Source organism: Dermacentor silvarum, chromosome 1, assembly GCF_013339745.2.
Source record: "Dermacentor silvarum isolate Dsil-2018 chromosome 1, BIME_Dsil_1.4, whole genome shotgun sequence".
NCBI lineage: Eukaryota > Metazoa > Arthropoda > Arachnida > Ixodida > Ixodidae > Dermacentor > Dermacentor silvarum.
Window position 1 is genome coordinate 168,511,116 of NC_051154.1, and position 17,135 is coordinate 168,528,250.

The 17,135-nt window shown below is 41.0% G+C and overlaps 1 protein-coding gene across 3 annotated transcripts in view; it reads left to right on the plus strand.

Moving 5' to 3' along the window:
- Nucleotides 1-17,135, plus strand: part of LOC119436380 (cGMP-dependent protein kinase 1) — a 184,868-nt gene that overhangs the window by 146,515 nt on the left and 21,218 nt on the right. For all 3 annotated transcript variants that reach the window (XM_049657307.1, XM_037703208.2, XM_037703206.2), the window contains exons 5-12: nt 628-691; nt 5,795-5,872; nt 7,023-7,129; nt 8,322-8,393; nt 9,566-9,643; nt 10,913-11,000; nt 11,867-12,006; nt 14,391-14,480. In XM_049657307.1, coding sequence (XP_049513264.1) covers nt 628-691; nt 5,795-5,872; nt 7,023-7,129; nt 8,322-8,393; nt 9,566-9,643; nt 10,913-11,000; nt 11,867-12,006; nt 14,391-14,480 — 717 coding nt within the window. The remainder of the gene's footprint in view (nt 1-627; nt 692-5,794; nt 5,873-7,022; nt 7,130-8,321; nt 8,394-9,565; nt 9,644-10,912; nt 11,001-11,866; nt 12,007-14,390; nt 14,481-17,135) is intronic.

Sequence of the window (17,135 nt, forward strand, 5' to 3'; positions counted from 1 at the left end):
CATATTTATGACTAGCCATGATGGCCAGCCATCTGCCTGAGTCATTGTGGGTTACCTCTGAAAGTAATTTTTGTTTACTGGGAATCCCTTAACCGTTTCAGGGAGGACTTAGTATAAAGTTTTATATGTTAAGGTTTCTGAAGACAAGTCTCCTGATGCCATTGTCAGCCATGAAGTCTCTATAGGAAGAGCATTAATTCAAAAACAGACGGTTTAGTAACATAGGAAGGATTGTTGATGTATCTTTTCAACACTGTAGGTTTTTTGTGGGTAAAAATTTATAGCTGCTACCCTTTGATAGTCAGCAGCATGTTATGTTTCATTAACGCAGCATTGGGTAAGCCTGACATATGAATGATGTGGAACGCGTAATTGGCATCTAAGCCAATATAATTCCAACATTTGTGCTACTTTATTTTAAAAATGGTCAGCACTATGCACTTAGCACACATCTGCTGAAGAAACAGTATGTTGCAAAGCTTTCAAAACTGAGTTGTGATGGGTGCTAAGACAGTAATTAGATGTTGCTTCTGTGTACCAGAGTATACATGGCAGTTTTGCATATCGTCTTACTATCACTCATATCATTGCACTTTGATAACACCATTCTTTATCACTTTCTTCCAGTGTGCCTACATTCAGGAAACTTCCTGAGGAAACCCTTGTCAAAATATCTGATGTTCTTGAAGAGGTATGTAACCCTCCAATTTTACAGCATGCTAAGCTGTGCCATTTGTTTGCAGCTAATAAAGAAAATGAGAATTTCAGCGATTGCACAGGCTTCATATCCCTGTAGGTCCAGATAACTAGTTAAAAAAATAGGCATATGGTAGCACAGTTGAACTTTGATTTTCAAGCTAACTTGTTTACTTTGTGTTCTTGTTAGAATATATTCATGTAAATAAGACATGCTATAGGGTGTTTGAAGGGCTTAGTATAAATGGGGTGAATATAGGTGATTGTAAGTGGGCTATTAGATTCGTCCTCCAAAACACTCCATATCTGCTTAAAGGGCCCCTTGCAAGGTTTAGGCATTGCAAACAAGCGAGCCTGTTGCATAGATAATGCGATGATAATCGTGTCTGCAAAATATTATACCTAGGTATGCCGTAATTAAAAATAGCAGAAAATTCTAATTAAAGTCTGTGCATCCTTCCCAGAGCAGCCCCCCTCCTCACCAGCAAAGACGTCATTGCAGATCCCTGCCTACTACGCCACATGTATCTGCCTACTACGTCACAAGTCTCCAATGGTTTATCAGAGATAAGGGCACATGAAAAGCAAAGTGCCCGAAACTGCTACCAGTAGTGCACAGCGCAGAAAAAAAATAGAAAGCAGAAAAAGAAATGAGGAGGCAGTGCTTGTAATGCAGCATGACGTGAGCTCTGCTCCAACATAAGAGAAGGTAGGGGAGGAATGCATACTGCGTGCTATACTTTAGGAACTGCATAAGCCATTGGAACACATACTATGCTTTTTGATTGTCTTATACGCATTATACGAGGTCTGTTAGAAAAGTATCCGACCTTTGGCCGAAGAAAAAAAAACTGGCATAACTGGAGCGTTGGAAACCTACCCTGTCAAAAAAAGCAATTGACTCCAATTAGGCAATTTCCAATTGGTACCAATTAGAAAATTTTCAATCGTAAATTAGTACATAACTGGAACAATTAAACCAACTGTAACGTGACCAATTGGTTTAAACCAATTGGTTGGAATTACCAATTGCACCAATGGGCAATACAAATGCACATATACACCCCGCAAAGCAAACCCTAAATAGGATTCCAGCTGTCAGAAACAGGTTTGCTATAGCCTTAGTACTGCCATGCATATATAGCTATAACTCATTCCAGTTTTCTTGAATGGGTTCATAAACTGGAAGTATGTTTTCCCAGTTGGTTACGTTCTAGCTAGTTTATTCCTATAGGTAGTCCAACTAGACTCAGTTGGGAATGTAAGGTGGGCCTAGCTGGTTCAAACTGCCAAGTCCAATTGGACTCAATTGGTTGCATCCCTGACTCAATCGTAACCAATTGGAGGTAAGGATTTCCCAAATGGGCCCAGTTGATTCCAATTGGCAAGTCCAATTACACTCAATTGGTTTCACTTTGACTCAATCGTAACCAGTTGGAACTAGGGATTTTCCAATCGGTTCCAATTGGGTCCAGTTCATTTCAATTGGCAAGTCCAATTGGTTTCTCCTCTGACTCAATCGTAACCAGTTGGAAGTAAACATCTTCCAATTGGTTCCTATGGGTCTCAGTTGATTCCTATTGGAAAAGCTAATTGGAGTCAATTGTTTTTTTTTTTTTTTTTACTAGGTAATCACCCTCAAAGTACTAGTCTCCTTGGGACTCCACACACTTCTCCCAGCGGTGCTGCCATTGTTGGAAGCATTCCGAGAAGGCCTCTTTCGGAATGGAGTTTAGCTCAGCTGTCATTGCAGCCATAATGTCCTCTCTTGTATGAAATCGTGCTCTTTTCAATGGCTTCTTGATTTTGGGAAACAGTCAGAAGTCGCAGGGGGCCATATCAGGAGAGTAAGGAGCCCGTTGAACTGCAGGAGTCTGGTTTTTCGCCCAAAAAAGTCTGAATCAAGCACGAGGAATGTGCAGGAGCATTGTTGTGATGGATGAGCCAATTTCCTGTTGACCACAACTCCGGTCTCTTGCGCCGCACAGAATCACGTAAGCGACGGAGGACATCCCTGTAGTACTCTTTGGTGATTGTTTGACCCTGTGGTGCGTACTCGTGGTGTGCCACACTGCGGGAGTCAAAGAAAGCAGTCAGCATCACTTTGACGTTGCTGCGCACTTGGCGGGCCTTCTTTGGTTTTGGTGACGTGGAATGCTTCCACTGTGACGACTGGGATTTGGTTTCCGGATCGTACCTGTACACCCAAGACTCGTCACCAGTGATTATGGTGTTCATGAAGTCGGGGTCACTGCGGAATCCAGCACGTCCTGTGAGACTTCAACACGAAGTTGCTTTTGCTCCACCTTGAGCAGCTTCGGCACGGATTTCGCCGCAACTCACTTCATGGCCAAATCTTCGGTCATAATGGAATGTGCAGAAAAAGTGCTGGTGCCCACCTCTTCCGCAATTTCTCAGATAGTCACACGACGGTCCCGCATCACAACAGCATTCTCTTCGGCAATGACCTGGTCATTTCGGCATGTTGATGGCCGACTGGAGCGTGTCTCACTCTCCACCGATGTGTGGCCATCTTTAAACCGGTTTTACCACTTCTTAATCTGTGTGCTGCTTATAGCATCGTCACCGCTTAAAGCCGTCTGAATCTTCCGAATGGTTTCCACTTGGCTGTTGCCCAGTTTCTGGCAAAATTTGATGCAGTAGCGCTGCAGGCACTCCATCATTTTCCTTGCAATAAAAAAACCAACAAGAGCACTGCGCGCTACCTCACTCAAATGCTGCGTCCCAGCGACTGACGCTATTGGCAGGCGAGAAAAAATTTGCGCATGGGCATGAAGGTTCAAGGTCGGCTGATGCAAGCGCACTTGCTCCATATCCATCAGGTGTTCGCAAAAAAAAAAATTATGGTCGGATACTTTTCCAACAGACCTCGTATGCCCCATTACATGAAAATCCGGCATTGTAGTCGGCAGCGTGACCGAATGATGGTACCAAAAATTGCCGACGGCTCAGAGTAAAAGCACGTCAAAAAATATTCGGGTTGATGTTAAATTTCTCAGGGAGGTTCCTGTAAACGAAGTGAACTAATGCCTTTGAAAAGAATATTAGGTAAATTTTGGTCTGGGTGGGAATCAAACCTGGCTCTCCGGGGTGCAAAACTAGCACGCTTCCCTGATGCCACGGCGACTACATGGTTCCGATTGACTAAATGTGTGCCTAGTGTGTACGTCATTGCGCATGTCACATCGCAGCCATCTGGCTGACTAAACGTGTGGCTAGTGCGTGTGTCGTTGGGCACGTGAAGGTCCAGTCAACGGGTAGGAGGTGGCACCACGTAATGAGAGTGTAAAGTGAGTGTATAAAATAAAGAGCATTAATGTCCAATTGAACGCCTCTGAGCAGTCCTTCGAATTATGAACTCCTCGCTGGCAAGCGAGCATGTTGAGAAGCTTGGCACTTTTGTAGCGTTAGCTACACTGGCCTAGCCAAGCCCGTTTCGCGCGGCACATCAAGAGCTGTGCTGCGCATGCGCAAGGATCAGTGATGTCACACGGCTTGCGCACCGGAGCCACCGGAGCCGGCACCTCTCGCGCACTCCGCCGCCGGTCTGCGCATTCCAGAGGAGTGACGTCGTAGCCGTGGTAGACGCACTGGCGCCGGCGCGCGCTCGCTGTGCAGTCGCCGTCTGACACTGCGCTGGAGCCGCTGCACTTCTGACTGGCATTTGCCAGTGTGGTATAGCCATGGAGAAGGAGAGCGCAAATGCTGCTCAACAGCGCAGAAGAATGGAGAAGCTTGACTCATCGGATCCCGAAGTAGTTGCCTGGCAATTTGCGGTTGAGCATAGGAGACAACCAGGAAAGCTAAGAATAATCAGCTGAACCTTTGCTAACGCTACGTATATCCTGGCATAGCCGAGCTAAGCCACTGCAACTTTTTTTCATTTCGCTTTATCGAGGCGCAGGTAAAACACAGGCGAGAGCTTGCACAGACAAGGAACGTGCAGAAAAAAAAAAGCATTTCGCCAAAAGTATTATAATGCTTTCGTATTACCACATGTGTGTAAGCGGTCTTAAGTGTCTCTGCCAAACTTTTATTAGACAGTTTTAGTTTAGCGGTAGCGTAATAGCGGGGTTACGGGAAATAGCGTTACCGTTCCACAAACGAACTTTGCAGAAAGAGAGCTTTAGTATAGCGTAATAGTGTAGTTTATGTGCGGGACGCTATTCCAGTATGCCTTGAATTTCGCATACATAGGGCACCTAATTCTATGTGTGTGTGCGTCCGGAAAGTGCGATAGGCAGCGCAATGGAAGCCAGGAGCGCATTGTATTTTTACTTCCCATGTCCGCCAATCTGCAGCGAAACAGACAAGCAGTACAAGCTGTATACCATAGCCTCCAAAATGTTCTCATCTCAGAGGCCATATGCCGTCGTCGCGCCTATCTCCCAACTTGACTGACAGGTGGTGTTCGCATCTCAGAGAAAATTTTCCTCGTTAGGCTTAGGCGCATTCGAAACGAGAAGCTGATCTCGAAAATTCCTCAAGGTTAGCCATAACACTCTCTCGTCGAAGCGGCATGAGACTAAGCGAAAGCCGTTTACGCAGTCATTTGCTACGAACGAAGTGAATTCTACAAAAACAACGCCAAATTCAGTTCGAAGCGGGCGACTGGGACTGCCGCCATGTTTTACGCAAACTACGTAAACCACGCAAAGACGGTAACGTTAAATCTGAGAAATAGCGTGCGTACGGTAAACGGTATGGGTCGGTTAGCATTCTGCGCATGCGCATTTCGATCCCGCTATTCCGGTAAGCCCGTTATTACGGTAAACACACTAAACTAAAACTGTCTATTAAATGTAGACAATCAACTAATGCAGTAGAATCACTTTTAAAGTCTACTTTATCTTGGCTTGCCACAAATTGGAGGCAGGCTAAGGAATGGGTACCTTTTTCAATCTGTGGAAATATACACTGGATGGCATTGTTGTCGAGAAATGCTGATAAAGGGTTTCTGGATATTGCTTTCTTGGTTTCTCTGTGTTTCAAATGTCATTAATCTGGATTTCTTTTTCTTTGTTTCTCTTTTTACTCATTCCACTAACGCTCTCTCTCGTTCACTATCTTTTTGCAGACTACTTATGAACAAGGTGACTACATCATCAGGCAAGGGGCTAGGGGTGACACTTTCTTCATCATCAGCAAAGGAACTGTACGTGTACTTCTTTGACATATTTCTGCTTACATTGTGTTAACACCAGCTTCAAAACGTGCTGCTATAGCAAAACGTAAAAACATTAAAGCAGTTGCGTGCCCAACCCAAAAAATAAAACAAAAATGCATAGCATAATTACTGCCACGTTTGTTTTATTTGAGTTCCCATATAGAATGAGACGGGGTTACAGAATGCATACCAAGAGAAGGGAAGCGCAGTCGAGGTCGGCAGAAAACCAGGTGGGGTGATGAAGTTAGGAAATTTGCAGGCGCAAGTTGTAATACGCTAGCGCAAGACAGGGGTAATTGGAGATCGCAGGGAGAGGCCTTCGTCCTGCAGTTGACATAAAGTAGGCTGATAATGATGATGATAGAATGATAAAAAGTGATATGTTTTATTTCGTGAAATATATATATATATATATATATATATATATATTGCAAGCATTGCTGTATTAGATAAATTTCTGAGCATTTCAAATGTGAATAACACAAGCTCATGACATTTGTTCGAACCTTACTTTTTTATTCAGGTCAAATCATAGTGCGGTCATTGCTGAAAAAAAATTTGCATCTTTTGATTTCATATTGTGCTTTGACGGAGGTAGGATCAATCACTTATTTTAAAATCAATGTTACTTTAGCCTTTCCTGTGCAGTATCTGGAACTAGGCTGGAGCCCTTTGTTAACTTGATAATTCAAGGCATAACTGAAAACTGGTCAAGATCAACAGCTACTAGCGCATGAATAATTGCATTCTGCTGATTTTGACATGCAGGTATCCTGCACAATGGCTGCAGTGCCATTAACTGCTCTCACTTTTGTTGCAGCTGAGCTGCTCTGTTGAAGCCATAGAATTTTTGTGGCCTTGCTGCCCATGTTGTTCTCAGCCAGCGCATTAATTACATTGTAATATTCACTCACAGCTACATTTATATCCTGCTCACTTGTGATCATTGGCAAAGGGAAAGGAGCTCTACAAGGGGAAGGAGAGCTGATTGCAAAAAAAAAAAAAAGACAAGAAACTATTCCGTCTCACACATTTTCTCAAATGCCCTCTCTTCTGGCCACTTAGCGCAGTTGAGAATTAAATTGAGAAATTTCTGTGTGAGGGAAGTGAGAGAGTTCTTGCCTGTTGGCTATGCCAGGTCAAGGTAACCAGGAAAGCACCGGAGGAGGCAGGTAGCACAGGAGAGGAGATCTTCATCAGGACATTGCACAGGGGAGACTTCTTTGGTGAAAAAGCGCTGCAAGGGTGAGTGTACTCTTGTGCTCTCCCCACACCTCTCACCCTTTTCTCAAGGTGCCAACATCTGCTCTTGCTTTCTTTCCCTTTTACACATGCACACTGACATGTTTCCTAGCCGATGTGTGATCCAGGTGAGTGTAGTGCTTACTTCCTGTAATTGTGCCATTGCGCATCTACAGTGCCTGCTGATGTAGCATAATTTTTTTACTCTGTTCCATCGAGTTATGGGTGCTGTGTTTTATTGCTGTTGAGTCGAGCAAGCACATTACACAGTATCTGAACTCCACTTTCCTTTGTCCCTTGGTGGTAATGGGGGATGTGTTTTCGTACTCAATCTGGTAAGCATAATGTCAGTGTTTTTTCTCGCCTCTTTCCTGGAAGGCTGCAGCATAGATATTCACATGCATATTCAGTTGTTTCACATGGTAGCTTAACTGTTGAAGGAAATTTCTACTGCTTTGTTTCATGCCATTATGTTAGTTTGAAATTGTACTGGCTTCTGTCAAGAATATGAGTGCTTTCAGTAAAGTCCAGTTTTTTAACGTTTTCCTGCGATTACTTTTTCTTTAGAAAACTGTAACGTATAACTATGAATAACAGGAGTATGTTTCATACTGTGGTCAATTCTTTCACTTGCGGCATTAATGCATCGAATAGATGTATGTGGCATTTGCAATAATTGTTGAAGTTGTAATGCAATACTCTTGTACTAGAATTTAGGCTGAAGCACCCTCGTTTCTTTAATGTATACCACAACACTATTGTGAAGCCCCCCACTATAGTATTCTCCACAGAGTATAATAAAGAGATGTGTGGCTGCTTCGTACTTTGAAGGCCTGAGTTTGTTAGTTATTAATACTGTTAGTAATGGGAACTCTTACAAAAGTGTTCATAATGTTAAGTGATGTATTTAGAGTATCCCGTTTGTGGTTTATGAGGTCCATGTTTGGAAAGTGTGATCTTGTATAGTTGAAATGTGAGAAATGTTAGCATTGAAACTGCACTATCTTGGCTAGAGAATTTTATGACATCTTAAGAAAAATGCATACAGCTGTCATCCCAGCATTTGATAGTGGCCCCTCAGTGCTTATGTGCACTTTGTTTTCTTCGTTTTAGCTTTCACTTTGCTTTCATATGTCATTTTCATAATGTAGTTGCACTTTTCTCATATGTCATTTCACTGCATTCTTTTCTGCAGTGAAGAATGTCGTACAGCCAACATAATCGCAGACGATCCCGAGGGTGTGACATGTCTAGTCATCGACAGAGAGTAAGCATGCGTGTTTATTTTCTTGCTTAAGCCTATGCACTTTGTGTTTTATATTTCTTAAGCATTTCGTACAAATTTTGTACAAAATGCTTGAACTGAGCCTACAGTTATTTAGCCTGTCGCTGTGTGCCCGTGCATGTTTGCCAGTAACCATAGAGACATTTATAAACAATACAGGCATTTGTTAATGAAGGTATAGAGCACATAAGGAAGCATAGTGGCATTTAGATGCAGGGCACTGTGAAAGTCAAAACCAGGCAGGTTAAAGTATGACTAAAAGTTTAACGTATCACTGAATTCAAAGGCATATTGTCATTGAGCAGAATGCTCACAAATACTTTATTGCTCACACATAGTGTCATGAGCCAGTTCTGCCTTCCTTTAGTCATTATCACCCCAACTTGTATTGGCCCTTTATGATGCAAAAGACATTAAGGGTTGCTAAAAACATAACATAAGATATTCTTCCATAATTCTATTTTTCTTAATTTCATGGCAAGAAATTCATTACTAGAAGAAAAAATGAAGGTCAAAATTTTGGCGCCAAAATCCTAGAGTCAGTATGTCAATGTAATGTCATGAATTCAAACTTATTTTCTCACATTTGGACCATTGTGGCGCAGTAAACGTTCTTGAAACTTGCTAAGTTCAGTCTTTGGATCCTTCAGAATACAATGTGGTTCATCTGTAAAGATAAAGAATTAACTATGCTCAAGAAGATGCCATCAAAATTCATGACATCACTGCCTGCTGGTATGGGAACTACAAGATGGCATCACCACCTGTCTTCCTTTCTAGCATCTTTTCTGGCTTATCAAGCTTCCTTTTGCAGTAAGAGTGGGTCTTTTAGCATTTTTAAAGCTGAACTTATTATCTCTTTAGTGTCCTCTTAATTATGATCATTGCCTCATGTCACCACTAAAGTGTGAGTTGAATTAACTGTAAAAAACTTTTATTAGACTACTTTGTGCATTAGTAAATTGTACTATTCCATCTAATACACTGGTGTGCATAAATGGGGCTTAAACCCTGTGAGTCTTTGTACATTGTACTTGTCAATTCAGTTAGAGAAAAAAAAAAGCTGTTCATTTATGTCTTTCCTATATGTTGTCAGTCACGGAATTACAATTGACTTGTTCTAATATCTTTTGAACACCATCCCTTCCCTGCAGCTCCTTCAACCAGCTGATGAGCAACATTGATGAGATCAGAGGCAAGCAGTATGACGAGGATGTTGGTGCAAGGCAGAGGTGGGATATTTTTCTGCCAGCTGTTCTTCTTTTGCATCAATGAAGCATGCTGTTGCTATTAAAATTTGCTGGTGAATCATTTATCAACCCAGAAGTGCAACAGGTTTTGAAAATATTCTGTTCGATTGCATGTTACAGACTATATGAGGCTGCTGCTTTTTGATAGTTTCTAACGACCTTCAGGCATTTAAAACTGTTGCTTCTAGAAACGCTGAATGCACCTTAGGATATCTATAAAATGTCAAATGGTGTGCCTTCTGCTGATACACACCATTGTGAGCTGTAAATATTTTTTACAGGCATTAAAGAAACATTATGCTGATGATGTCAGTTCGCAAATTCAGCTCACACCAGCCTTTTGTTTAGTGCACACAGCTAATCTGTTAATTGTTCACAAATGTTGGCCACACATCTAATCTATTAACAAGGCCTGTCACATACTTTTAAAGGAAAAGAGCTTCAATAAAAGCAAATAATACATTTTAATTATGCTTTTGTGCTAGCTCATTATTTGTGTCATGCATGGTTTCGATCTTTGGAACTAAATAACTGACAAAGACTGACCAACACTAGGTTTTGTAGCTGGTTGCTACTTTGTGGCTCACATGCAAACTTCACTCATTTGATTCAAACTTCAGAACATACAATCCAGGCAGGCATGTGCAGAGTTATGCAGTATTTCTGTTGTAGTTCTTCTTAAAAATAGTTGCCTAATGAAAAGGTAAAGCAACTAACGGCATTTAGCTTTTCTGTACATTCTTCTACAACCATCCAAGTAACACAAGAGCCCCTTATATGAATATTTACATAAATTTTAATAATTTATTTAATTAGCCAACTGAAGGTAAGTACAAAAACTACTCTGATTTACTCAAGATGACTGAGAATAGTGCATTGCTGGTTTCCACTGTAACATATCATTTCGTTAAAAGTTTGGTTCAAATCACACAAAACACATTCTGTGCAACCATGCAGCGGACCCCTGCCGTGCCTTTATTTCATTGTTTACATGTAAGCATTGCAGGGGATCAAAAGGTAGGAGCTGTTATTGTATGGATTTGTATATTGCTATGTGTGTCAAAGAGTTGAATTTTTCTAATTTACTGCCCTACTTGCTTTGGTGCTTTCTTTGGAAACCTGTCATAAGGGTAAGCATGTCACATTGTGTGTGCACTATTGAATTTTTTGCACAGTTTCATGGTGTTTTCTGTTGATATGATGTGTGTCATGATCCTGAGTTTCTATTTTTGTTATTTCTTTTCTGAACAGGATCAATGAAGAGTTTGCAAACTTGAAGCTGAGTGATCTCCGTGTGATAGCCACACTGGGAGTTGGTGGCTTTGGCCGGGTTGAACTGGTAAGAAAAAATTACCAAGCTAAGCATCTTTATTTAAATATTGATGTCAAGTTATGCAACTGTTTGCGGAAAAATTTGTTTTACTTTTGCACCTTGAGAAAAATGTTGCATCAACAAATGACATCAAATATATTACATGTGCCAAAAATGCAGTCATTTGGTTACATGTCATGAACAGAATGACCCAACTGTTAGCCTTGCTTGACAATGCTCTCTGCAAAGTGTGCGACCACTTCTGCAAGTCTCTCTTCCATGCACAGTTTACATAGTGTGCCTGTTACAGTGCACTAGTAAAAGAAAATGCTGCAATTATTGCTGTATGGCATTACAAAACTACCATGATTTAATAACCAAGATATTGTTATGGCATATTGCTGGTTTGCTGGCAGAAACAATAGCCAAAAGTATGATTAAGAATAGAATATTATTAGGGGAACTTGTGCCTAAGTAACAAGGCAACTCGTAGATGACAAGTGGCAAGCACAGTCGGCAATTATCAAATCGAATCACTTTGCTCAATTTCATCAACTATTTGTACGGGCATTTTTTTACGCTCCACAGCAGTCAGTGTACATGTACAATCTGATAATGATGGTCCATAGTATGATAAAAGTCACGGTAACTTTCGCAAAGTTTCTGATACTGCAAACATGTCTTGCGCAAGAGAAATAATGACGATAGTTGGGTGAAAGTAGCCACAGGCAGAAAGTGAAACAATGAATGTGTAACGGTATGGCAAAGACTTGTCATATTAAGTCTGTGAACGCAAGTGTGCAAAAAGCTTTTTCTGGAAACAGTCGTGAGCCTGCATGTGTTTTGTGGTAAACTCAGTTTGACATCGCCATATTTGATTTTTGCCTTTTTAGGTACAAAGCATGCAAGACCCGATGCGTTCATTTGCACTTAAGGTCATGAAAAAGGCACAGATTGTGGAGACAAGACAGCAGCAGCATATCATGTCTGAGAAGATGATTCTCGAGGAAGCCAATTGTGACTTCATCATAAAGTAAGCTATAGCTTCACTCAGTACTGTTTATTGCAAGCAAACAAATGCTTCTTCAATATGTATACACACTACTCTTGAACACGATGTATTAGTACTCAAGATTTATATGCAACAACACGAAGGGATCATCGTTAGAGTTTGTTAATCTGAAATTTTCTGTAGAGCAGAGATGCCAAATTTTCAATCAATATATGTCGCATCTCTCATTGTGCTGTCAGTTCAACTACCATATGTCAGTACAGTTTCTTACAGGAATTCTCATATGTGTGCCCACAACTTTACCTTTTGATCTTTTTAGAATAGATATCGGCCAGTGCCTGTGCACACAATTCATTTATGTTTTCATTTCATCATAATATACAAGTTGAAATCAGAACATATGCTCTATCCCATTTATAAATTCATATAGCTAAGCCATGATTTATGTTTCAACATAGGGTCATACCTGACACATGTTCAGCAAATGGTGGTTATGTATCATTACAACACGATGAAGTCTGGTTGTTGATGTGAATATATTCAAGCCATTTGTTTAACTCTTTCCTCTCTTTACCATGGGATATTGTTTGATTTCAACACTGCCTTTTCAACACATTGCCAAGCATTCACTTTAACTATCTTCTACAAGGAGTATGTACTATCCACTGTAAGGCTTTAACATTGCACTTTCAGTTTTGGCTGAATTTTGCTTCTTGAGTAGTCTCAAAAAACGAAACTTCGATTACAGTATCACCAAAATTGACCATCAAACTTAGCACACTCCTGAAATCAAATAATGACCCAAGCAACCACGGATATCCATCGGACGTCCTATGGATATTTCTTTCCGATGTAACAGACATTCGATGGATGTCCACAAATCTCCAGCAGACGTTCACTGGACGTCCGATGGATATCCCCCCCCCCCCCCCCCCAAAAAAAACAATTTGTACATTCATCGGACATCCGAAATGAGATCCTGTGGCGGATGTATTTCGGATGATATATATGTGTGTCGTACGAAGAATGTGGACTTTAGCCATTACGACTCCATGATCTTTAAATGAGGGCAGCAGGGAAGACTCAGCATTTGGTCACCTGATGTTCAGTTCTGACTGCTGTATAGCTTTACCGAGGCCTCAAACTTCAGCACGTGCTCTGGAGTGAACATTGTTTTCATTCTTATGTTCCATTAATATAGAGTGCAATTTCAATTGTGCTGCCACTATGTTGTTTTTATTCATAATGGTTTCAAAACATACTTACAAGGTATTATGTGATATGCTTCCTGTTGTGTGGAGTTTTCACCCAGTAAAGAGCCTGTGTTGACTTCACCCCAACCCTCTGCAGCAGCTTGCCGATTGCTTCAACATAGCTTGTGCAAACAGGCCTAATTTTTGTTGGCCGTGCCAACACAGCATCTGGCAGCTGTTGCACTAGCTAAAGGTGCCTGGCAGGCCCAGATTGGTTTCAGTGAGAAGCTGATCAAGAATGATTGGTCAAGTATGAGAAGGTTTGCAGGCGTTCCCTGCCCTTATGGACATTGCTTCAAAATCCTAAAAAATTGTACAAGAAAAGTAACTAGAAGTTATGCTACTAGGTGTCAAAACGAATGTTTTTACAAAATTAATTATGTTCTCTTCCTCAGCTTTCTGAGGCAAGCCCTTGCGCACATTGCATGAGCATCACCTCATTTAGCATCACTCCCAACATCATCGGGAATAATTTTTCTGGAATTGTATGTAAGTCCACTAGTAACGAGACCTACTCGCCAACATCACCAAAATGCTCTAACCCCCTATTTTGCCTGAACCAACTTATTTAAGTACTCTTTCTTTCCACGCACCATTAATGATTGGAATGACCTGCCTTTATAAAAGTTTCATCACCATTGTTTACTTTCTGTATCAGCATTATTGCTGTATTGTTGCAGCATTTTGTTGTAGTGACATTCTTTTACTTCTTGTGACCTAATATTGTAATTTATCCACCCTGCATGGACTTTGTCTCTGCAGTATGTATTAAATAAACAAACAAATAAATAATTATAATTAAAGTTAGCTAAGTTGAAAATTTCGGGCAAAGCACATATTTTGCACATTTCAGATTTTGTTTACTTCTTGTCAGTAAAATCTCAAATTTTTATTTTTAGTTATGTTGTTAGGTTCTTTCCTTTTTTTATGTTTTCCACAAGGAAACTTCAGAAGGCATTTGTCTGATGTTGCTTCTGTTTTTTTTCCATACAAAACACCAAGCTAAAATGCGACATATCACTGTATGTGGCTAATATTTATTTAGGTAAGAAGTTAAAAAATAAGCATTGAAAATCAATGTAAGTTTTGTGTTTGAAGCTTGCTCTGAAAAGGCCCTTTATCATAAAGCCGATTATCTCTTCTGTACTGCAGGTTGTACAAGACATTCAAGGACAGAAAGTACCTGTACATGCTGCTTGAGCCATGTCTAGGTGGAGAGCTGTGGACCATCCTTCGAGACCGGTCAGTGGTGTGGTTTCTTGCACCAGCAGAGTAGCCAAAGTTTGCATTTGTTGGCACATGCAAAGTGCCAATAAATGCAAAGTGCAAAGCGAGGTTGCTCTCACTTTTCCTTTTTTTTTTTTGTATGCACAAAGTGTAAGGTTTTTTTGCAGTTTAAGATTAGGTTACCTCTATTGTAATGATCCTGTGATGGGGTTCCAATTTAAGAAAGCTGGAAAGCTGCTTTGAGACTAAGTCTTCCTTGGAGTGCGAGCGTACTACATACTTGCAGTGTTTGATGTAATATTTCAGCGGAAACCCGCTAGGTGGAGAGAAGTAATTAAAGGGACCAGGACGAATTTTTCTTCAACTGCGAGGCTTTTCTTTCGAGGAACCCGTATGGGTTTCCTTTGTATCAATTGCTACATTTGGGTGGATGACTCATTTTCCCTTTAATTACTTCTCTCCACCTAGCTGGTTTCTGCTGAACTATTATATCAAACACTTGCCTTTGCTTCGAGTTGTTGACAAATTCGACTTCACCCTGCCATCTGCTAGCCGCCTGGTTAGCTCAGATGGTAGAGTGGCTGCCCCGAAAAGGCGATGGTCCCAGGTTCGAGTCTCGGACCAGCACGAATGTTTATTCAACTGCGAGGCTTTTCTTTCGAGGAACCCGTATGGGTTTCCTTTGTAGCAGTTGCTACATTTGGGTGGATGTCTCATTTTCCCTTTAAATACTTGCAGTGTGTTAGCTTTAGCAACATATTCTTAACCCTTCAAAATCTGCGGACGAGTCTTACTTGGTTTCAGTTTTGTTTTTTGCAATTAGTGTCAAGGACGAGTCTGTCTTGTCCATGTGTCTGGGTGCTCTTTCTAAGTGCCATGAGCTGGGCTGGTCTAATCCATTTTGGCATTCTGTCGAGTTCCCTCTTTGCCCGCTAGGGAGCCTACAGACTCCGTTCATCTAGGTTCGTCCAGTAGAGATTTTGAAAACGGTAGCCAGCACTCACGTGTTGCTGCACCTGTCGTAAAAGCACGGCTTTTATTGGGCTGAGTCATCAAGCTCCGAAGAATATTTGCCTCTGCATGAAAGCATTGACAGTGATGGCAATACTTTCTGTAATATAGACCCATCCAGTGACTCTAATGTCACCAACTACGACGGTAGTTCTGATACAGTGCGGCAATGAATGAAGATAAATGGACAGAACCTTCTGCCATTGCCTAAATTTGTGTATTTCAAGACACAAGTTGTGAATTTACAATCCCCATGTAATATATATTTCGAATCTGCAAGAAAGTTTGTATCCAGATGTGTAATAAAAAAAGAATGCAATTTCCTGAATGCATTTTGCATTTCTTGCTGCCACTTAAAGTTGAGTTATGTCATTCTTATAGGTGGAACAGACAGGCATGCAAAATTTTTTTTGCAGGTTCTTCTCTCAATAATGCCACATAATTGTTTAAAGCGCAATTGGAAAGCATTCCAACATTCTGTTCAAATAATGTTACCCATGTTGCGCAAACATTCTCATTGAAGCACTCAGTGTTGGAACTTTACAAGCTGGTTTATGTAGGTGGAAATTCAGCACTGTTTAACAAACATCACTTGCCGTCAGAGTGACTCAGTGGTAATGTTACACATACAAAAATCGCTGCATACAGAACTTAACTCTCCATAAATAAACAAAGGTTCACAGACCCAGTAATTTTTACTTGCATTGTAGGAACTATAAACACAAAAACCAAGTTAAGCTAAAAGAATAGAATATTTTTAGACAGCAACAGACACTACTTTCACTGCAAATGGTGCTCATGAGGCTAGAAAATAGTGTCAACGTCTAGTACAGGTGTTGACATACCAACCCCATTTTCACTCGAAATCAAGCATAGGCCCCTCAGGCATTGTATAGTAGGGGCCTGCAGAGGGGTGGTCATAGCCAATCTGTTTCTGGCACCATTGTGACTTGCTGGTTCATCTCCAGTAAACCCTGTGTTTGCAGGCTGGGGCTGTGCACTCATGGAGGCACCAACTCCTTTTTAATTAATTATAATTACATTTTTATTTTGTTTGTTGACTGGAGATGCTGGTTTTCATTGATGTAATGTGGCCTTTTCACTTTATTTTTCTTGTGTTGATGTTGCAATTTTGTGCCTGAACCTGCCCAAGCAACCACGGATATCCGTCGGACGTCCCATGGATATCCCTTTCCGATATAAACGGACCTCCGATGGACGTCCGAAAATCTCCAACAGACATCCATCGTACGTCCGATGGATATCCAAAAAAAAACAAATTTGTACATCCATCGGACATCCGAAATGGGATCCTGCGGCAGACGTATTTCGGACGATATATGTGTGTCGTGTATATATCTATGTGTGTGTACGTGCGTGTGTGTGTGTGCATGCACACACACACACCCACACACACACCTTGAAGCAGCGATAGTGGAATGCATTCAAGCATCCAAGCAGTATTTATAACATCCGGTCAAGTACTTCAATGCATTCCACTGTTGCCGCTATGCTGCAAATAAACCAAAAAATGTGCCCACACCAGCTTCAAAATACAAATCATGTACTGCCACCTTATGTTAAAAAGCCCACAAAGCACACATGAATACTGTTCACAGCATAAATATACATGCTGATATAAAGGAAATTTGCAGACCT